This window comes from Dendropsophus ebraccatus, chromosome 2, assembly GCF_027789765.1.
Source record: "Dendropsophus ebraccatus isolate aDenEbr1 chromosome 2, aDenEbr1.pat, whole genome shotgun sequence".
Classification (NCBI taxonomy): domain Eukaryota; kingdom Metazoa; phylum Chordata; class Amphibia; order Anura; family Hylidae; genus Dendropsophus; species Dendropsophus ebraccatus.
In genome coordinates this window covers 27,981,845-28,005,504 of record NC_091455.1, presented here as the reverse complement: position 1 = coordinate 28,005,504, position 23,660 = coordinate 27,981,845, and the positions used below count along the sequence as shown (strand labels likewise).

Below are 23,660 nucleotides of genomic sequence, written 5' to 3'. Positions count from 1 at the left end.
CCACATTTTATCATCTTCTCACACCCCAATGCTTTATGGAAAACATATAAATAATACAGACATTTCATTATTATATATGGGGGGGGGGGGATGAATTCTATTCCAAAACATGAAGCTGGTTCCTTTTCTCCCCATTAAAATGTGCAAACTCTCAGTCTCCGCTAACATTTATACAGTGTTCTTATTAATTTTTCAAACTCTAAAGGCATTGTAACTAACAAACTAAAGCAAGAGAGAAAAATAATGAGTTTTCCTTCAGATTTATCTCAGAATAGCGATGGAGATTGCGGCAAGATATAACTCCAGGTAACAGCACTGAATTATTAGTTAAGCGAGTGAGTACGTGGGAGGATATAGAGAGATGAGGCACGGATGACTCACAGCAAAGTTACAGATGAAGAAGATGGTTTAGCGGCAGAACAAGTTAAAATTACCAATTTGCCACAGGGTTGGATCACGGCACAGGGTGGACAAACATTGGTAAGAATAACACAGGTGTATATGGATAAACAGGTAATCGGATAATCTGCCACATAAGTGATGGATCAAAACAGCAATAAAATGCACAATGCATTGTTCTCTCATATATCTTCATTACTGTCCTCCCACCCTGTTTACCCCCCTCCCACAGCATCAGTAAGGTAACAAGTTGTGTACAGAGGAGGGAGGAGCCAGGGAGCTGAAGACAATACACATCTTGTAGTTCTGTTAATTCTCTTTTTCCCATCAGACATGAACCACGCTGAAGCCGGCACTATTAGTGAAATCGCTATATTATTAAGTTCTATATCTTGGGGTGATAACTACAATTTTCTGATAACGAAATACCCCTTAAATGTATATACAGAAGGGAGAGCACTTACCATGGTTTTGGTTGCACACTATAGATATCCACTCCAAAGAGACATGGAACCCGCTGCCTTGAACGTCCAGTTCATCTTTCTCTATAGATAACACCAGAACATCTACGAGCTGCACCTCACCCTGGGCGTATAGGATGCTGTGAAGAATGATGAAGGGATCACCCAGCTCCTGGTTAAACTTCAGCTGCAACGGACAAGACACGAATGAGAACTGAGAATCTACAGAATATTACAATTCCAAAAGGTACAAGAATTCTGGTTGATTTTGGGCCAACAACTGGTGTCTATGCACCAAATGATCAGAGGCACCATCGCAGATGAGAGGCACCATCACAGATGACAGGCACCATCGCAGATCAGAGGCACCATCGCAGATGAGAGGCACCATCACAGATGACAGGCACCATCGCAGATCAGAGGCACCATCACAGATGACAGGCACCATCGCAGATCAGAGGCACCATCACCAGATGACAGGCACCATCACCAGATGACAGGCACCATCACAGATATCTTCTCATCTAGGAGGTGACTACCATATAGACTTGTCCCAAGCCAAGTCTTGCTACTAAACTGTACATTTTCTATGCAGACACCTCGGTAGCTTGGCCTGAAATTCTGGCAGCTAAGTAGGAAGGAGGGCAGCAATTTAGGTAGCATTAACCTTATAAAAATAAGAAATGTACATGAATGGTAAAACTGGGGTTTAAAAGTGAGTGGGGCAGACCCCTCAGGTACCAGGGCAGGGTGTCATCTTTATAATAGGGGTGCCAGAGGAGTCACAGTTACTAGTGTGTACTATGGGGGGGGGGCGCAATTTGGAGGAGGTACTGTTACTAATGGGGTACCACAGCACCCAGTATTGGAGAAGGCATAGTTACAAGGTGTCACAGTTAGGTTTGGTCCAAACCATGTATTTGCATTCCGTTTTTTTTCAATCCATTTTTGCTAAAAATGGATGGAAAAACGGATGAACTTGTGTGCAACCGTTTAGATCAAAACGGTTGCACACAAGTGTTAAAAAAAAAAGGATCAAAACGCACCCTTTTTTAGAAATTTTTAAACGAACACAAATATAAAGGTCAGCTTTGTCTTTGGAAATAGAAATCAATGCAAAAAGGGATCAAAAACAGATGCACACAAATGCATCAGTTATTTGCAAAAACGGATTGCAAAAACGTAGTGTGGACCCAGCCTTACTAGTTGGTACCACTTGGGTTAGTTGTAAAGGGGTTATAGTTAAAGGGGTTATCCAGCGCTACAAAAACATGGCCACTTTCCCCCCCTCTCTTGTCTCCAGTTCAGGTGCGGTTTGCAATCAAGCTCCATTTACTTCAATGGAACTGAGTTTCAAAACCCTACCCAAACTGGAGACAACAGTAGGGGGAAAGTGGCCATGTTTTTGTAGCGCTGGATAACCCCTTTAACAGTGGAGTATCATGTGGGTAGCTATGGGGTATTTTATTAGCCATGTAGTGGGATTACATAATAGAATGGCATGATTTGCAGATGATACTAAGCTTTGATACTGAAGAGGTTGCAGATGGATCTGAAGAAGCCGGACTCCTGGATAGAGAGATGGAAAATTAAATATCCGTCTTATCCAATCTATTCTTATGTTACTATGTGGTGTAACGCTCTATGTACACAGCCATAGGACATCAGAATACTCACTTCCCACTTTACTGCGGCGGACTGATCATTCTTAGAGATGTGGATGAGATACAAGGTTCCGGTACCATCCGACAGGGTCACCCAGTCGGGCGACGTGAAGTGTACGGAGGAGCACAGGCGTCTGTCACACGAGCTCACATCACTCGGGAATCTGAAGACTTCTATTGGTTTCCCTAAAGCGGTGTCCTTAAAGAGATGCAACAAGAAATAAAATGACTATGGTTACAATGTGCATAGGGGAAAGCAGGATAAAATCAGACACAAAAGCAAACCGGTCTTAAAGGGGGTCTTAAAAGCAAAAAGCTTTTTCCCAGTAATTGAAAAACATTATAAAGTTATATAACTCTGTAATATTCTTCAATCACCTATCTGCCCCCCTTCCCTATCTTTTCCCCCCTCAATTCCCCACCAGGAAATGAAGTAAGCTCATTCATACCTAATGACTGTTGACCCCAGGCTGCTCTGTGAAAGCCATTTTGTGACAATGGCATCATCAAGAGGGAGGCGGGTTTAAGCCCTGTTAGGCCAGCCTCCCTTTGTCACATGACACAGGTTGCTCAGCTCTGATTGGCTGAACAAGATAAGTCAGTTAGACATCACAGTAGACAACGTGCATTGTGGGAAAGCCCAAACCAGGAAGTGAGGAAGAAATGAATACACCAACTGGAGCTTCAGGGACCTGCAAACAGTGGGAAATTCGAACGGAGACAGACTCATGAGGGATGGTAAATGTAAAAACTATGTTTATGATTGATTAATTGTTTATCAGTGCCGGAGTACCTTTTTAAATTATTCCCCAATTGCTCTGCCGGATTCACTAAGAGGTAAACGCCTCTTAGTGAATCCAGCCTGACTTGCGCCTGCCATACTAAGCAGGTGTAGATTTCTGCCATGATTTTCTCCTCCCCCTGCCTTGCTGCTTCCCCCTCCCCCAACCATCGAGCAGGGGATACTGCTGGTGTACACCAGGGAAAAGGGGCGAATCTGCATCTTTTCCCTGGCATACGCCAGTGGCGCAGGCTTCGTAAATGTCCCCCAAAAAGTTTGAGTTACAGACTGAGAATTTTTTACAAATATATCATGTGTGAACACAGGCTAATACACTGTAACAAACCGGGCACTGAGTTTAGAACAGGTTCTAAACCTCTGAATATGAGTGTCTCTAGGAGGGGTTACCACAAGTTTATGACTTACATGGTAAGTGGTATGTATTCTAGCAGTGGCCGATTGCGGAGACCGCCACCGATCATGAGAACGGGGGGGATCCTAGTACCCCCAAGTAAAAGAAGCCGCATTGCATATGCTTGACTTCCTCTCCATTGACTTGCTATGGGAATGTTAAAGATAGCAGAGCACTGTATTCTGGTGATGTCTTCCGCCATACTATAACAAGGATCACCTCTAAGCTGTTGATATTTAGTTTTTTTTTTTTTTTTTCAAAGGAAAGAGTAAAAAGTATTGGTCTGTCTTGGTTCTGCAATTCCCTGAATTACTGGCTTCTAGTGTTGAGCAGAGAACTTTGTCAAACCTGAACAGTTCGGCCTCTCTGCTCAACATATACGTGCACAGAATTGTACTCATACCCTCCAAAAAGAGTCCTATAATGTTGCCAGTCTTTCATTTTTTCACCAGAGAAGCAATAATAGACATTTCTCATTTCTCTACCAAAATTTTCAGCTTTACTGTGTAGACTGGGACGAAACTTTTTTTTTATGTTTACTTACTTTTTCATAATAGATGAAAAACAAAAACTCGTTATAAGTCACAAAATTTTGAGAGCCATTTTCTTGATGTTTCTGTTGCGCTGTATAAGAACTTGTTTTTTGCGGGACAAGATGTATTTAATAATGCTATTATTTTGAGGTACAAACAACATTTTGATCACTTTTAGGCTACATTCCCACTACGGGATCAGAGCGGGAAAAGGCAGCAGTCTGTTAATATCAATGGCTGCAAATAATGATCATGATGGCTGCTATGTTCCTATAGTGGGAACCTGGCCTTGCTCTATTTTTGTGAACACCTAAAAAAATAAAATAAATAATAATATTAAAGGATCGCATCTTTTGAGCCGACCCTAAAATCACTGTTAATCGTTCGTTAATCTTTCGGTGTAGGTACACATTGCTTGGTCATGTGCTAGGTGTAATCACTCCTATAACTCCGATAACTTAGGATATGGCGGATCGTATGAAGATCGTATGATCGTATGAAGATCGTATCTAACGACAATATCAGGTCATTTGGAAAAGCACTCGTTTGTGATCGTTTATCATTAATTGGAAAAAACGAGAAAATCGCTTTGTCTAATACGATCCTAAGATGTCACGGCCCCCATGTCATATAAAAGTCATTGCAGCAGGATGGCAGCTATATGTAACAGCTGCCACCCACTGCAAATAGCAAGGACACCCGGTGCTGTAAACATACGGCGGTTCACAGAGAGGACCCACTGGCTCCACATGAGAATGTGCCGCCATCTTTACTTTCCTTTGTAAGAAATGGGTGGAGTTGTGCAGCCAACTTTGTATATTTTTCTCCAATTGGATGTAATGGATGCCTCAGGGGATCCTTATTCTTTACACAGGGAGCTGCACCCATCTTTGATAACATATCCTGTGCACATGGCATACTCGTACCCCTTTAAAGGGGTAGTTCTCAAAAAAAATTCTTTCAAATCAACTGGTGCCAGAAAGCATCAGAGACTTGTAATTTACTTCTATTAAAAACTCCCCAGTCTTCTAGTACTTATCAGTCTTATCTAGTACTTGTATTCTTTCCAGTCTGGAGATAGGGATTTGCTACTGCTCTGGATAGTTCCTGACATGGACAGAGGTGGCAGCAGAGAGCACTGTGTCAGACTGGAAAAAAATACACCACTTTCTGCAGGACATACAGCAGCAGATAAGTACTGGAAGACTAGAGATTTTTTTTTAAATAGAAGAAAATTACACATCTATATAACTTTCTAAAACCAGTTGATTTAAAAAAAAAAAAAAAAAAAAAAAAAAAAAAAGATTTTTGCTGGATAACCCCTTTAAGAAGCTCACGTATGTATTTACATGTAACATATCAAAGGATACAGTCTAATAACACCTCAAATCGATGCCGGGTGCAGGGTGAATCTGCTCATCGCTCAATAAACTCTGATAACCTGTGTTTTTACCGAAAGCGACAAATAACTTGGAATTCAATTTAGTTCCATCTCCGGAACCCTGAACGGCTGTACTGTTCAGGCTACACAAAAGACCAATTTTAGTAGCAAACAATTCCATAAAATTTTGATGAGCAGAATGTTCCGCTTTATAAAATTTCACACGCTGGGCCGTGTCACAGTATACTCTAACTATTAATGCTGCTTTCAAGCTCCATTAATGCTTTCCAGTCCATTATGTGGCACATTAGTCGCTCGCACCAGCTGTGGACAAACGGATGGACGTCTAAATGCAAAATGATGATAGACAGAGCTTTTCATTCCCGCCGCTCATAAAGTCCCCAGAGTTGTCTGCCAAATCAATAGCACAATGGTCAGACAGGCACTCACCATCGGGGTCCTATCAACTACAATTGTCACAATCACTATGTGGAAGCTTCCATTATGACCCAGCGTTCCCTACCACTTGTCTTTTTACTTGAATACAGCGATAGGCCAAAGACATTTAAACATTTTTTAGAAAGCCATCCTATTGACTATACGGGAACATGAAATGTGCAATAAGTAAGAACAATAGAATAATGGAGTAGATACAAATTGGCTTTCTGCCTGTTGTGTGGGCAGGAAACACTTTCAAAAACCTGTGATCTTATGTATTGATCAAATGGATGGGAAATTTATTAAAGGTAAAACTATCTTATATGACTTATATGACTCTATAGAGCAGAAGGCGCTGAGGATGAGGGTAAGTTTCTTACCTTTATCCTCTGCGCCATTAGCAATTTAAAGTGACTCTGTACCCACAATCTGACCCCCCAAAACCACTTGTACCTTCGGATAGCTGCTTTTAATCCATGATCTGTCCTGGGGTCTGTTTGGCAGATGATGCAGTTATTGTTCTAAAAAACAACTTTTAAACTTTAAACTCCCCTCTGTCCCTCCTCCCCGCTTTCTTCACCATTAGGAATGCCCCAGGCAGGACTTCTCCTATTCATCACCTGAGTGAAGACTGCACATGGGTTGGATCGGTAATGCACCTTTGCGGTGTTCAGACAGGTAATAAATAGGAGAAATGCTGCCTTGGACGTTCCTAATAGTGAAGAGGGTAGGGAGGAGGGACGGAGAGGCGGTGCAAGCCTAGGGCATAGACACTGTAGGCCATGCCAATTTGATCTATTTATTTTTTCTTTCTTTTTTTTTTCTCCCCAGAATTTCTCCAAAATGTTCTGTGTTTTAAGAATTCAAAGTGGCGACCATCAATGCATGAGGCACTAAACCATTCACTTCTTTTTTTCACATGAAATATAATTTCTGGGGCAAAGCACAGTAAAATAGATTTCAATTGCCCTTAACACATCAGTAGCAAGAAACAGATTCTAGATTTGCCTCCTATTGCATAGTTTGTTTTTTTTTGACCATTTTGACAAAGTATCGGATTGACGCCCGTTTCTGGAGCTCAACCCATGTATGGTACCAACCAATGTATGGTAACATGTCCGCCAAATCAAAGCATAAATAATGATAAGAATTTATTGATAATCAAAGTTTTTCTCTGGTGCTAGTTTTTTTTTTTTGTATTGTTAATAAAGGAGAAGTCCCGTGAAAATTTTTATTAAAGTCTTATATTGCCCCCAAAAAGTTATACAAATCAACAATATACACTTATTACAGGAAATGCTTATAAAGTGCTTTTTTCCCTGCACTTACTACTGCATCAAGGCTTCACTTCCTGGATAACAGGGTGATGTCACTTCCTGGATAACAGGGTGATGTCACTTCCTGGATAACAGGGTGATGTCACATCCTGGATAACAGGGTGATGTCACATCCTGGATAACAGGGTGATGTCATTCCCTGGATAACAGGGTGATGTCACTTCCTGGATAACAGGGTGATGTCACAACCTGACTCCCAGAGCTGTGTGGGGTGCGGCTGCTGGAGAAGATGATGGCAGGGGGATGCTCAGTGTCCCTCCAGTGCCCTGTGTCCCTCAGTTTCCCCCTGCTATCATCCTCTCCAGCAGCCACAGCTCTGGGGGTCTGGGCAAAGTGGACTGACATGGTATCTACAGGATAGATCATCATTCACTGGTTGGCGAGGTGCCCACAGCTGGCACCCGTGCTGATCGGCTATTGAGCAACAGATTTTGTCTCCATTCAGGCTACTTTCACACGTTCAGTATTTTTGTCCATAATAGCAGATCCTAAATTATGGACAAAAGTAAGGACCTATTTACTCCTATTGGGCCCATAATCTCTGCCACTAAAATGACTGACAAGCTCTAGTACGGACTGTAATTGCAGCAGGGATTGTCCCGCAGAAGTCTATGGGAGCGTCCATAATTTGTGGACGTTACGGTCGTATTGTCTAACGTTCTGATGTCCTAGGTGTAGATCGTCTTGGCAGCCATTTTAACAAGCAACTTCTCACTTTTACAGATCCTCAAAAAAATACGGATTACAGATGATTTTTTTCCGGATTGCAGTAGAAGATTGTGGACATAATTGTGGCACACAACCACGTCTGATTATATCTAATGGCAATGACAAAGGATTCAAGAAAATGGTTAACCCAAAAGAGGGGTTAATTTTTGACGTTTGTGAAGACAATGAAATGTGTTTAAGTGCTCAGTTGCCCCTAGCAACCAATCAGATTCCACCTTTCATTCCTCACGATCTCTTTGGGAAATGAAAGGTGGAATCTGATTGGTTGCTAGGGGCAACTGAGCCAGTTTCACTTTACAGCATGTTTGATAAATCTCCCCCTATGTGTTTGTGTGTTTGTAAAAAGAAAATGTTTTGGTTTTTGTTCGGTGCGTATGACTATTTTAAGCCATTTGCATTTTATTCATTATGATAAGTAATAAAGGCAGAAGCAAATGTTTGCTCAAATGAAATGAGAAGTGTATTAACATGCGCTCCGCTGAGAAGGTCAGGGATGTTACACGAGTACTGGTAACAAGCTTTTGTTGATTGGGAAATAAGAATAGCTGGTAATGTCACAATGGTTTAAAACAGGGGTCTCAAACTCGCGGCCCTCCAGCTGCTGCAAAACTACAATTCCCATCATGCCTGGGACAGCCAAAGCAAGCTTTGGCTGTCCCAGGCATGATGGGAATTGTAGTTTTGCAACAGCTGGAGGGCCGCGAGTTTGAGACCCATGGTTTAAAATATTCAAAACCCCACCCCCAAAAAAAATATTTGTTAGGGCCAGTTCACACTGAGCAAGATTGTCGGAATTCCGCGGCGGAGATTTCCGCTGCGGAATCCCGCCGTGCTCAGTGTGCTGCTGTAAGTGAATGGAGAGGGCGCGCGCTCTCTCATTCGCTCAAAGCAGGACACTGAGTGCGGAGGGATTCCCCGGCGGAGAGCTCCGCCGCAGAATAACGTCGTGTTTCCTTAGTGTGAACTGGCCTTTAGAGTGGTACAGGAGGGGTGGGGTTGTTAAAGAGGTGCTCCGGCAAAAAAATAAAAATAAAAAAAATATTCAAATCAACTGGTGTCAGAAACAGATTTGTTTTGTTGTGAACAGTGCCACATCTGCATATGGGTTGTACCTGGTATTGCAGCTTATTTTCATTCACGTGACGGCCTATGACAAGACGTTTTAAATGAACTCCCGGGCGACACTAGTGGTCAGTAACCATATCAGCAGTTATATTGAGTTATAGCCCCCTCCTCTGCGACTGCCCCCCCCCCCCGCGCAGACAAAACAACAGAATAAGTGAAGAAGAACGTGAGACCAGAAAGCCTAGTCCTTAGCGACTTCATTTGTGCATCTAACTGGGAAAAAAAAAAAACAAGCTTTGTCCATGGAGCTCCTGACTAATGAAAAGTCAACCTCCAAGCATATCACAGTAACAAAAAGCAACTGATGCGGAGCCAAGAACGATAGCAACTGCACCCAAGCTGTCAGCAGCTCCTCACTGTCCGCCATACATACATATGGACAGCCGCTCGGGAGGCGCTCACGTTGTGAAGGATGGCTTACATAATATGCCTGTTGTGTAGAACACAGATGCATAAAGAAGCTGCATATGGGAAGGGTCACAGAAATGAATATTCAATCACTAAATTATAAATAAACCCAACACAGTTTTTTGTTTTTACATCCGCCAGATTATTGTTTGCTGAATATTGTTGTTATGTTCCGCGATGCCACCACAGACTGCTGAAGGGGGGCTTCAAGGGGCAGAAAAACTAGTAAAGCAAGTTTGCCCCTTCAAGCAAATGTAGCGGAGCTGCCGTTACAGCTCTTCACTGAGTAAGAAGTGGTGGGAAAAAAAATCCTAAAGATCACTGGGATTCCAGGAGCAAAGTACAGTAAGCTACAGTAATGGACGGAGCAGAGCAGGGATGAAACAGATGACAATGCCGGGATAGTGGCAGTATTCACTAGATTGGCAAAAAATAAGTGGTAGTCCACATATGTTGGGGGGCAGAAAAGGGGAGGTATTTAAAAAAACAAAAACAAACTGAAAGTAATCTGGTGTCCTATGAAGTCTCAACAGAAGTCAATCACTGATCACCGGCCTTAGAAATAACCTAGATTTTGGAGAGCATTCACTAGTTGAAAAGGATTAAAAAGGTTGTCCTTGATAATGTGATAATTGCGGATCTTGCTGGGGTAGTGGGAGTCATTTCAGTAACGTATACTTATCCGTCCTGCTCCCCCGTCCATGCTGAATCCTGGGCCATCCACTCTGCACAGCTGTCAGTATTTTGGAAACATTCGGTGAGCGTTGACAGTATAAAATCTAGGAGCAGGACGTCTAGCAGCTTCGCAGAGCGGGACGCATTACATTACGGACATGATCCCTGCAGTCTGGGCAGGATCCGCAAATATCAAATTGTCCTGGACAACCCCTTTAAATGGGTTACCCAGCACTACAAAAACCGGACCACTGTCTTCCAGAGACAGCACCGCTCGTCTCCAGTTTGGGTGCAGGTTTTGTAACTCAGTTCCATTGAAGTGAATGGAACTTAATTGCAAACCACACCTGACTTGAAAACAAGGGACGTGCGGTCTCTGGAAAAAGTGCAGTGCTGGATAACCCCTTTAAGGCGGGTTGAAATGCATCTTCTACTTATTGTATGAGTATGCATTGATAAAATATAAGCACAGAACATTGAAGGAGTACCGATACGGTTATATTCACCGTTGGGACCTTTTTCAATGGGAACCACCATTCAATAATCAGTGAGGATCAAGTTAATTGAAGGACTATAAAAAACAAAAAATATATATATATAAACATATATATATTTTCTATTCCAACCTCTCCAATAGCGAAGTCCAGAGAGCTGCTGATACAAGGTCAACACTAGGCAAGGTACATAGGCTGAACTCTAGCAATAATGGATTTGCATTAGAGACTAACAACCTCTATGGTCGTGTTAGGGGTTATAAGCATCATCTAACGTTCAGGAAAACAAGAAATACTTCTCTTAAGAACGTAACATCTGAGGGGAAAAAAAAATAAATAAAAAAAAAAGGAAGAGATGGTAAAGGAGTGATTATCCGGTAATGACCACCAAGTGTACAATCACCGGAGCTCGCTTACCGCACACGTTCTACAAACCTACTAGTCCATTTAAAGGGCATAAAAATAGTAGGTGGAAGTTCCATCTCTATGACAACATCAGAACCTGTATTACAATAGAAGGACATAGGCCGCATCACCGCTGCTCAATAACCCAAGTGACATTACACACAAGGAACACAAAATGGAAAAAGGTTATTACCCAACGGAAATAAGAGAGTAGATCGAGGGCTTTTAAGCCACTTGAGAAGCCTGACACTCATATAAATCTTTATTTCCTTGATATATGACTCTCACATTTGTAATTATTAGGAAAACAAACATGTTATTTTGTTCAGAAATATAAGGTGAATAGGCCAGAGAAGATGAGAAGGAGAAAACATGGACACTAATATACCTTACCAGAACAAGAAGAAACTGTCTGGTTGAGAAAGCAAAGGTCCATCTGGGCCACAATTTTGTACTGCACATGTGTAAGAGGGGTTTACAGAAAACCCAATTTACATACAGTACTGTATATTGTACTCTACTTTTGTTGTGGATGTTCCAAGCCTGGAAAGAAGTAAGGTGCACTTTAAGGTTGTTGTTTTACATGAACAGACTGGTGCAGGGATGCCAGTACCATGGTTATTTTTTTGAACTTCTTGAATAAACCGATCATGGCACTGGGTGTATTCCTGAGAATTGGCTGGGCATGAAGCACTGGAGGTGGGCCAACGACCGGTCCCTGGTGTGATGACTTCCCGTCTGTAATGCGGCTTCATTCATATTTACAATGAAAGCTAACTATTAAAAAATTTCCCTTTCAAGTCTATGAAACTTAAAGCGAATGTACCACCTGATGGCCGGTGATGAGATTTACATACCACCCTGTTGAAGATGCTGGAGACAGTCAGCTGGGGTGGAGCTTTTTTTAATCTGCTGCCTGTTTCCTGTTATATTTGTATGTAATCCAATATGATAATGAGGTCTGGTGTGCACTGGGGGTCAGCCAAACAGGGGCAATTCAAAGATATCTCCTCCCTGCCCCCCCCCACGACGAACACCTCCTCTTCTTATTTAGGCACGCCTCCAGTCTATCTTACAGCCCCACCTCCGGCCTGGCCTGGGAATCTTGAGTGCCGCTGTCAGAGCAGGGATACCCACTCTGACGACGGAGCGCGAGATGAAGCAGTAATGATTGCTCTGATAGTGGCGGTGAAGATCAGGGCCCAATGGCAGCAGGTATCCCTGCTCTGATGATGGTGCCCAAGATCCCCACGGAATGAAAGGCCAAGCCGTGAAGGAGGCAGGAGAAGATCTCTTTAAATTGCCTGCACCGGGCTGACCTCCGGTGCAAAACGGTCCTCATTAGCATATCGGATTACAGGCAAATACAATGGGAACCAGACGGCATATTCAAAAAAGCTCCACACCAGCTGATTTTCCGCAGAGGTGACGACTGGGTGGTATGTAAATCTCATCACCTGCCATGAGGTGGTACATTCGCTTTAAGGAGGACCCATGGCACCACCTCCATAACGCAATAAAACATAAAGCTGCATCATTCCTACCAGGGTCACATTGATGTTCATGACTCTTCCAAGCTGATCCACGTAGAAGACGCTGTCGGAGGACCACGGGTTACGGTGGAGGTAATTATACATGCCATAAGCCCGCATGTGATCCAGCGTGTACTGATCATCCCGGAGCTTCACTTCCGCCACTGCTGGGAGACAGGAATAGACAATTTTAATACATTTATTTTTATACAGATAAAGATTAAAAAAAAAAAAATCTTGCCTGAAAACTTTACAAATTATCTTGATAATGGAGTTCCCCACTGTTCAATCCATTGTGGCGGCAGGAGATGAGACGCCGGATTACGTTACATACCCAAAGCAAGAGAGCTTCCCATCATTCAAGCCGGGGCCACAAATTAGAATGAAGACTAATTTTAACAAGTTCATCACATTAACCTTTCCTCTGCCCAGGGTCCAAAAAAGTAATAAACTATAATAAAGCCAACGAGTCATAGCTGACGCAGGTTAGCCCAAGTAGCTTAATACTAAAAATATTATAATTAACCCCTTAAAGGGGAAAGCCAGTAAAAAAAAAATTATTTCAGAACAACTCGTGCCAGAAAGTGCCAAAGATTTGTAATTTACTTCTATTAAAAAAGCTCAAGTCTTCCAGTACTTATCAGCTGCTGTATCTCCTGCAGGAAGTGGTGTGTTCTTTCTAGTCTGAAGCAGGGCTCTCTGCTGCCACCTCTGTCCATGTCAGGAACTGTCCAGAGCAGCAGCAAATCCCCATAGAATTCACCACTTTCTGACACCAGTTGATTTGAAAGAAAGAAAAATTCCCTGAAGTACTCCTTTAGGGATGCCCCTGATATCTATTTTTTCAACCCAAATGAACCCCTCTCAGTGCCATAACTTTCCAGAGGATGTGGCCATATGAGGGGTTGTCAGCTTACATCCCGGTGGTGTAATCCATTTTCAAAAATGCCACCTGGTTCTCGCCATCTGCAGCAGTTTCTTGTCCGCAATTCGGCCCGCTCTATGCACAGGAGGTGGGCCACCGCCGCCACTCTACCAATATCCCCTCCCCTCAGTGACATGGCCAGACTGGATTTTGATGAAGAGGCATCACCGACTGGAGTGGATATCAGTAGGCTGGGCCCATCTTCAGTGGGAATTCTCTTTGAGACATTGTCGCTTTAAACATTGTTCTCGGTCATACAAGCAATATGACCAAGACAAAAGGTATGGCCTCACTCCATGACCTCTCTATAGGGCTAATAGCAGTTTTCTGCAGCCCTCCTCGCTATACAAAGCTGCTGCTGCTGCTGTTGGTGGTGGAGGGTAAAATACAATATTTATTTTAATAGTTTTTATTGAAATGTTTTTTGTTTTTTTGTTTGTTTTAACACAATACACTAACAGTCTTCATACAAGGCTAGAAGAGTGACAAAGTACACCAATAAAGGGTGGGTTCAGACTGAGGAATTCTCGCGGATAAATTCCGCAGAATTCCAACGCCTGTACGCGCGCACGGCCGCGTGCTTTTCCTCCGGCTCCATAGACACCATTCTATGGGCAGTCTATGGGCCGTCTGAATTGCTCAGTGTGAACCCACCCAAACAAAGAAAATCATCAGTAAATTGACTGGTAGGATATTACATGACGGCATTTTAAAAACATAGCAACACATAACCTGTACTGTAACCTGAGTAGGTGAGCAAAGAAATATATGAAGCTACACTGACTGCGTGATGAATAATAACCAGTGTGAGTTACAGGTACTCTGGCAAAAATCTTTTTCTTTCAAATTAACTGGTTAGAAAGTTACTTTGATTTATAATTTACTTCTATGTATGGAGGAAGTGGTGTATTTTCTCCAGTCTGACACAGTGCTCTCTGCTGCCACCTCTGTCCATGTCAAGAACTGTGCAGAGCAGCAGAGAGAAAGAATACACCAATTACTGCAGGACATACAGCAGCTGATAAGTACAGGAAAATTTGAGATTTTTAAATAGAAGTAAATTACATATCTATAAACCTTTATGAAACCAGTCGATTTGAAAGAAAAAGACTCTCTCCAGAGTACCCCTTTAAGTTAGAGTACAATAAATCGAGTCAGACCAGGGTGTCCAGATCTTTTTGAAGGACGCGAATGACAGTCTGCCTCTGGCTATGATGTATTCATACATAAATGTAGTGTTAATAGAGGATTTCCTGAAGCGTGGGGACATTAGGAGATTTCCAGTAATACAAGCAGATCAGCTTTCTTTGGTGCATAGGGAAGTTATGCGTTTCAATAAATAAGAGCACCAATTGGGGGAGACCACGATGTACAACGTGTCATTTTTTTAAAAAAAGCCAACGTTTTTGGCCTGCGTCTTTGCCAGTAGCGCAGGTGATCCAGTGTATGTAAGGACATCAAATTACCCATAGAAAACCTCTCCTGCTATCCAGACTGGAAAGAATATACCCCTTCCTGCAGGACATACAGCAGCTAATAAGTACTAGAAGACTTGAGATTTTTTTTTAATAGAAGTAAAGTACAAATCTTTGGCATTTCCTGGCACCAGTTGATTTGAAAGAAAAAAAAAAATAATGGTGAACAACCCCTTTAAGAAAAGTGTAAAAAAGCAAAATGCTATAGGCAAACATTTGCTGCAGCACACAAGCCATATAGACGAACATGAACTTGTATTTTGCACACGTTTCCAATCCTCTTCTCAGGTTTGACGCCTTCCCGGTAATTATATACGACTGGTAGAGATGGAATGGAGGTGATGATGAGACGTATGCCTTTCTTCAGGCCCATTCCCCTATCCTGGAGCTGTAATGAAGCCCTCAGCATTGACTCTCAGAGAGGAACGTTTAATTATACATTCATGCCTATGAATACATAGTTATGTACTTCACTGCTCCTTAAGGTGGTGGGATTGTACACACTACCTCCAAGTAGCCAGCTGAAGCCATTAGCGCGGAGAGGAGCCATAATCTGATGCGTGCCGCTGGTTTCCGTATGAATAAGGGGCGGCTGCTTACCCGCCGGTGATTGGGACTATTGTAGGGACAATCACAGACCTGCTGGCTCCTGGGTACTAAACTCTCCTGGAACAAAAGCAGAATCTCAGGTATTGGCGTGAAGTGTTATGGGAAACTTCACCTCACAGCTAGCTTCCTATCACGACGACTCCAAGGCCTCTCCATCATGGAGCACATCCCAAACCGAATAGAGAATTACCGCAAAACTCATCAGCCATTAATCGCCATTGCCTCTACACGATGGGAGCTGCCTGGGAAGTGCCGCATCTGAGGCTCATGGCAGGAACGACCTATGGGATGTAAGCCGCCTACAGGAGCCAAGGAACAGCAACTACAAAGAGGCAGCTAACAAGTTCCCATACCTCAATTCTTCTATTTACTATGGTTGTAAATGTGAGGTTCTGCGTAGAGATTTTGATAGAATTGTGCCACGACAAGAGGTCCCTACAATGTGTACAGATATAAGAGACTTAAAGGAGTACTCCAGCCGCGGGGGGCGGCATTTTTTCCCTGGGACCGGAGAGGAGGTGGCTGAGGGAAACTACGTCCATTCACCTCCCCGGTTCCAGCGGCGGGTCCCGCATCGCGGCGCTCTGGTCCCCGGTCGCTTCCTGGTGTATGACGCAGGCCCGAGGCCCTCAGCCAGTCAGTGACAGAGGCAGGATCTGAGCGGACTTGAAACGGATCCCGCCTCCATCACTGACTGGCTGAGCGGACCTGAGACATCACGTCTCAGGCCCGCATCAGACACCAGGAAGCGGACGGGAACTGGAGCGCCGCAATGCTGGACCCGCCGCTGGAACTGGGGAGATGAGTGGACGTCGTTTCCTTTAGCCACCTCCTCCCCGGTCCCAGGGAAAAAAATGCCCCCCGCTGGAGTACCTCTTTAAAGGGGTTATCCAGCGCTACAGTTGTTTCCAGTTTGGGTGGGGTTTTGAAACTCAGTTCCATTGAAGTAAATGGAGCTTAATTGCAAACCGCACCTGACCTGAAGACAACAGTAGGAGGAAAAGTGGCCATGTTTTTGTAGCGCTGGATAACCCCTTCAAAGGGGGAGTTCACAAAAAAATAAAATAAAAAAAATAAAAATAAATAATAATAATAATTCTTTCATATCAACTGGTACCAGAGATTTGTAATTTACTTCTACCCTGTTTCCTGTTTCTGTCTCAAGTCTTCCAGTACTCATCAGCTGCTGTATGTCCTGTAGGATGTGGTGGATTACGTGGATTCTTTCCAATCTGAAACAGTGCTCTCTGCTGCCACCTCTGTCCAGAGCAGCAGCAAATCCCCATAGAAAACCTCCCCTGCTCTGGACAGTTCCTGACATGGACAGAGGTGGCAGCAGAGAGCACTGTGTCAGACTAAAAAGAATACACCATTTCCTGCAGGACATACAGCAGCTGATAAGTACTGGATGACTCGAGATTTTTAAATAGAAGTAATTAACTAATGTATATAACTTTCTGAAACAAGTTAATTTAAAAAAAAAATGATTTATTGCCCGAGTTCCCCTTTAACCCCCTGGGGCCAGACTGTGCTCCATCTGCTGTGCTGAGCACACTGCGCCCACCTCAGCAAAATAGATATTATGTGACTTAAAGGGGAACTATCAGTAGGTTATGCAACTTTCTGATAGTCCCCTATGGTGCCTGGAACGTTCTGGGGGCAGAGCAGTGCTCCTGGCCGTCTAACAGCACAGGACCAGCGAAGAGGAGGAAGATAGGACACATACCATCCTCCTCAGGATCATGGGCGCTATAGGGGGCCTAACCCAAATCTGCACTCTCTATAGTTCGGATTGCCCACCAGTGGCTCTCCAGCTGTTGTAAAACTACAACTCCTATCATGTTAGGGGTTGTAGCTGGAGAGCCACAGGTTGGGGATCCTTGCCCTATGGCTAAACCCCAGCGCTTATCCCCAATTTATTCTCATTCATTCACAAAGAACTTTCTTAAACATTTTAAACCAGGGCTGATTATTATAAGATGCGGCAGAAAGCCGCAGCCAGTTACCATGGAGACGCACCAGGATAATGATTCAGCCGGCAAGAGAGCAGATAATTCTGCGGCTAACGCTTCCAATCAGCCCCGGGTCACGTAGATCATGCAGAGGGATGTGCAGAAATTCTGGCCGATTACCGGGCCCGGTCCGGCCACAATCACACGCACTCTCCGGGGGAAAGTTACTTGGCGAAAAAATATAGCTGTATATAAAAAAAACAGCTTAGAGTCGAAACTAAAGTGCTGAAGGCGGCGGAAAACACACTAGTTACAGTGTATCCAATCCAGGGCTCCATCTAGTTACAGCGTATCCAATCCAGGGCTCCATCTAGTTACAGCGTATCCAATCCAGGGCTCCATCTAGTTACAGCGTATCCAATCCAGGGCTCCATCTAGTTACAGCGTATCCAATCCAGGGCTCCATCTAGTTACAGCGTATCCAATCCAGGGCTCCATCTAGTTACAGCGTATCCAATCCAGGGCTCCATCTAGTTACAGTGTATCCAATCCAGGGCTCCATCTAGTTACAGTGTATCCAATCCAGGGCTCCATCTAGTTACAGTGTATCCAATCCAGGGCTCCATCTAGTTGCATGAAATTTAGTGCCAATCTTGAACCGTACAAATCCTTTTCAGCGAGATGCGGTTGTTGCTGTAAGTCCTGCAGTCTTCCAGTACTTATCAGCTGCTGTATGTCCTGCATGAAGTGGTGTATTCTCTCCAGTCTGACACAGTGCTCTCTGCTGCCACTTCTGTCCATGTCAGGAACTGTCCAGAGCAGGAGCAAATGCCCATAGAAATTTTTTTCTGCTCTGGACAGAGTTAAAAAAAAATCCAACACTTCATGCAGGACATACAGCAGCTGATAAGTACTGAAAGAATTTAATTATTTTTTTTTCAATAGAAGAAAAATTGCAAACATATATAACCTTCTGGCACAAGAGGATTTAAAAGAAAAAAAAAATCATGTGAGTACCCCTTTAAAGCTGATGATTTACCCTGCAGTACCCAGTGACACCATCAAAACAGAAAGTATAAAGAGTTTACGTCTTTTCCAGACAATGGGTATTTCCAACAAGAAAAGTAATCCCCTATTCACAGGGTGATGAGTAGGAGTCCGAATGCTGGGACCCCCAATCTAAACGTTATTTAAATGAATAACTAAAAAAAGCAGGAGTGCAGTCAGGGAGGAGAAGTGGCTGCAAATACACAGCTACACTATATTAGTCAAGGGGCTATACAAGAGCATGAGAGACAACGCCTGCAAAGGTTCTAGAACCCCAAAAAACATATCCGTCTTGTTGTAGCATATAGAATGTGCCATAAACTTCTAGTGAGGCAATAAAGAACTTTGGGAAATTTCCTTAGTACTTGTCATGTATAAAGCTCTAATACAATCCGGGGGGGGGGGGGGGGGGGGGGGGGGAGAATCACAGGTCCTTTGCTGCCACCTTGTGGTCAAACAGTAAAGCTGCAGGGCTCCGTGCAATTAAAAACATGGATTTAAAGAAATCCGGCAAAAGTTTTTATTAAAGTATTGTATTGCCCCCCAAAAGTTATACAAATCCCCAATATACACTTATTACCGGGAAATGCTTATTAAGTGCTTTGTTCCCTGCACTTACTACTGCATCAAGGCTTCACTTCCTGGGTAACATGGTGATGTCACTTCCTGGGTAACATGGTGATGTCACTTCCTGGGTAACATGGTGATGTCCCCACCAGACTCCCAGAGCTGTGGGGGCTGTGGCTGCTGGAAAGGATGATGGCAGAGGGATTTTGTATAGCTTTTGGTTATTGGTGATTTTGTATAACTTTTGGTGGGCAATACAATACTGTAATAAAAATTTTTGCCGGACTTCTCTTTTAACCTCTTAAGGACGCATGACGTACCGGTACGTCATGCATCCGCAAGAGGTGTTCAGAGCGGGGCCGCGGAGACCCCGCTCTGAACCGCCACGGTCCCGGGTGCCGCGTGTAGTCAAAGATGACAGCTGCATCTGATTACAGGATCCAGCACTTCCCTGGTGCCGATCTCATTGATCTTTGCTGTATAAGTATACAGCAAAGATCTCAATGAGAGATCAGTATACTTATACTAGAAGTCCCTCAGGGAGATTAACCCTAACCCCAGGGGGGATTAACCCTAACCCCAGGGGGGAATAACCCTAACCCCAGGGGGGAATAACCCTAACCCCAGGGGGGAATAACCCTAACCCCAGGGGGGAATAACCCTAACCCCAGGGGGGAATAACCCTAACCCCAGGGGGGCTTCTAGTATAAGTGTAAAAAAAAAAAAAAAGTGTTATTAGTAAAAATCCCCTCCCCTAATAAAAGTCTGAAGTAAATAAATAAATAAACATGTTTGGTATCGCCGCGTGCGTAATCGCCCGAACTATTAATCACATTCCTGATCTTGCACGGTAAACGGCGTAAGCGTAAAAAAATCCCAAAGTGCAAAATTGCACATTTTTTGTCGCATCAAATCCAGAAAAAATGTAATAAAAAGCGATCAAAAAGTCGTATATGCGCAATCGAGGTACCGATAGAAAGAAACCATCATGGCGCAAAAAATGACACCTCACACAGCCCCATAGACCAAAGGGTAAAAGCGCTATAAGCCTGGGAAGGGAGCGGTTTGTTGACAATGGTTTGAATTTTTTACCGGCCATCAGATAAAAGAAAAGTTATACATGTTATATATCGTTGTAATCGTAACGACTTGAGGAACATAAATAACAAGTCAGTTTTACCCCAGGGCGAATGGCGTAAAAACAAAAAAAAAAATTTGTTTTTTTGTTCAATTTCACCACACATTGAATTTTTTCCTGATTTCGCAGTGTACTTTATGCAAAATTCAGCCTGTCATTGCAAAGTACAATTAGTGATGCAAAAAAATAAGGGCTCATGTGGGTCTGTAGGTGGAAAAATGCAAGTGCTATGGCCTTTTAAACACAAGGAGGAAAAAAACGAAAACGCACAAACAAAAATTGGCCCCGTCCTTAAGAGGTTAAAGGACCAATAAAAATAATATTACTAATGGGAAAAGGAGATTATGATAAAGCACAGATCAGCTAAAGAGACCCAACACCGATCAACTAATGAACTGTCCGAACAAAGAATCATTATAGCAGGGATGGCAGAACCTTTGGCCCTTCAGCTGTTGCAAAACTACAATTCCCTTCATGCCTGGACAGGCCAGCCATAGGTTCACCATCCCTGTAATAATTGAGCAGTGTTTTAGGCTGTGTTCACACACGCATTCACATTTTTTTTTTTATTTAATTGTGTTACTGTATCGCTTTATTGCCATCCAGACGACCTCTATTGCTTTCACACAGTAAAACTCCAACATGTGCGGATATACCTTATAGGCCCCCCCAAAAATGGAAAAAATGCATTGGGGAGATTTATCAAACAGGGTGTAAAGTGAAACTGGCTCAGTCGCCCCTAGCAACCAATCAGATTCCACCTTTCATTTTCCAAAGAGTCTGTGAGGAGGGAAAGGTGGAATCTGATTGGTTGCTAGGGGCAACTGAGCCAGTTTCACTTTACACCATGTTTGATAAATCTCCCCCATTGTGTGATCCTGGCCTAGATCTGCCCAGCTGGTGGCAGAAATGTCTGGTGGGTTTAGATGGAAACAATCCATAGTTAATCCAAGGGAATATACCCTAAGAGAACAATGGGCACATGTGCAGCCCGCTCTCCAGTCCTCCCAGGGGGTCATGAGCTGCAGGTGTCCCCGACATCACTACTAATGGCTGGGATATTACTTTTCTCCTCCTGTCATATAAAAATACTGTGATAGCTGATGTCATACAGAGAAATGAGAAGTCAGGATCTGACTGTTTACAAGGTGGCGTCATCTCTCAGCTCTGTGTCATGTGACCTGGACGGACGCCCAATGCAAGTCTAGGGGGGGTGTCCTGGTGGTCGGGGAAGAGGCATGTGACGGCGCGCTCCTGCCCTGACTGGATTTACTCATCAGCGTCTCAGCGCTAAAAAACCCTAACCGCTTAAATCTTTTGACAAAACCCCAGTCCATCAGGGCGTCTCTGCTGGCTTCTCCCTGTCCCACCAGCCTCAACTGATAAATCTTTACCGGTTTGGATATAGAAAAAGAGCTGCCAATCCCGGCTGCTAGGGCAGGTAGTGGTCAGCGGGGACCTCCCCAACGACTCATGGTTTAGGCAGCATGAAAGTGATGACAGGTTCTCTTTAAATGGATACGCCAGCAAAAATATTTTTCTTTCAAATCAACTGTTTTCAGAAAATTATATAGATTTCTATTTTACTTCTGAAAAACTAGAATGTAAGTGCGAGATCAACTGTCTATTAAGTCTAACGAGGTTAACCTGAAGGGGCTCCTATACCCTAGGAGAGATGAACAAACAGAAAAAGAATAATATAGCCAGGTCCTCCAGAAAGACAGAGAGGTAGGTATGTTTAAGATTAAAGTGTTTATTCAACAGTATTATAAACTAGATAAAAGATAGACTAAAAACAATATTAATTGATAAAACCTGCAAAAACAGTCAATAATAAACGTATAACAAACGTTGCAGGTTTTATTGACTGTTTTTGCAGGTTTTATCAATTAATATTGTTTTTAGTCTATCTTTTATCTAGTTTATAATACTGTTGAATAAACACTTTAATCTTAAACATACCTACCTCTCTGTCTTTCTGGAGGACCTGGCTATATCATTCTTTTTCTATTTTACTTCTATTCAAAAATCTCACAGTAGCTGATAAGTATGGGAAGCTGTATGTCCTGCAGGAAGTGGTGTATTCTTTCCAGCCTGACACAGTGCTCTCTGCTGCCACCTCTGTCCGTGTCAGGAACTGTCCAGAGCAGGAGATGTTTTCTATGGGGATTTGCTGCAGCTCTGGACAGTTTCTGACATGGACAGAGGTGGCAGCAGAAAGCACTGTGTCAGACTGGAAAGAATACACCACCTCCTGCAGGACACACAGCAGCTGATAAGTACTGGAAGACTTGAGAGAAGTTACAAATCTATATAACTTTCTGACACCAGTTGATTTGAAAGAAAAAGATTTCTACTGGACAACCCATTTAGGGTACATGCACACAGGGGCGCCGCAATCATGAGGCGACCTGAATCGTCTGCCTCAGGCGGCGCCACTAGCTGTCACCATGGGGGCGGCATTCAGTGGCAGATTATAATATGAGCGGTTCGGCGGCCGCCCACATTATAATCCGCCACTGACTGTACCATGTACTGGAGCCCCCCCGCCCCCGGGCAGTATCTGTAATGAGATGCTGGGAGCGGGGGGGACTGTATTCATAAGCGCCGCGCTGTACTAAATCAGCCGCGCCGTGCTGATACTACAGTGCGGCGCTTATGAATACAGTCCCCCCCGCTCCCAGCATCTCATTACAGATACTGCCCGGGGGCGGGGGGGCTCCAGTACATGCATTACACGTCCGTGATCCGTCAGGATCACGGAACGTGGGAATGCAGCCTTTAGTCCCCCGGGTGATGCGCGCCGGAAGTCACAGCCACAGGCGCATGGGGAGATCTGTGATGCGCGCGCTGCCGGGGACAGGACGGGACACCTCCGGCAGCCGCACATCAGCCGGGACCAGACCAGAGAGGCTCGACGGGGGAACGGAGGGCAGGTGAGTTGTGTGCTGTTTTTTGTTTTATCTGCTGTGCAGGGGGGGGGGGGGGGGGACGATCTATAAGGGAGGGGGGAAAGAGGGGGACGATCTATAAGGGAGGGGGGAAAGAGGGGGACGATCTATAAGGGAGGGGGGAAAGAGGGGGACGATCTATAAGGGGAAACCATCTATAAGGGAGGGGGAGAGGGAAGAGGGGGACTATCTATAGGGGGGAGAAGGGGACCATCTATAAGG

General features: G+C 43.9%; 1 protein-coding gene across 2 annotated transcripts in view; it reads right to left on the bottom strand.

The window, feature by feature from the left end:
* NUDCD1 (NudC domain containing 1) overlaps positions 1 to 23,660 on the bottom strand; it is a 91,311-nt gene that overhangs the window by 64,844 nt on the left and 2,807 nt on the right. Inside the window, exons 2-4 of one of the 2 annotated variants that reach the window (XM_069957195.1) lie at positions 12,787 to 12,938; positions 2,538 to 2,723; positions 864 to 1,047 (exon numbers count right to left, since the gene is read on the bottom strand). In XM_069957195.1, the coding sequence (XP_069813296.1) occupies positions 864 to 1,047; positions 2,538 to 2,723; positions 12,787 to 12,938 (522 nt within the window). Of the gene's footprint in view, positions 1 to 863; positions 1,048 to 2,537; positions 2,724 to 12,786; positions 12,942 to 23,660 lie in introns of both variants that reach the window. The other variant, XM_069957194.1, reaches the window with a different exon arrangement.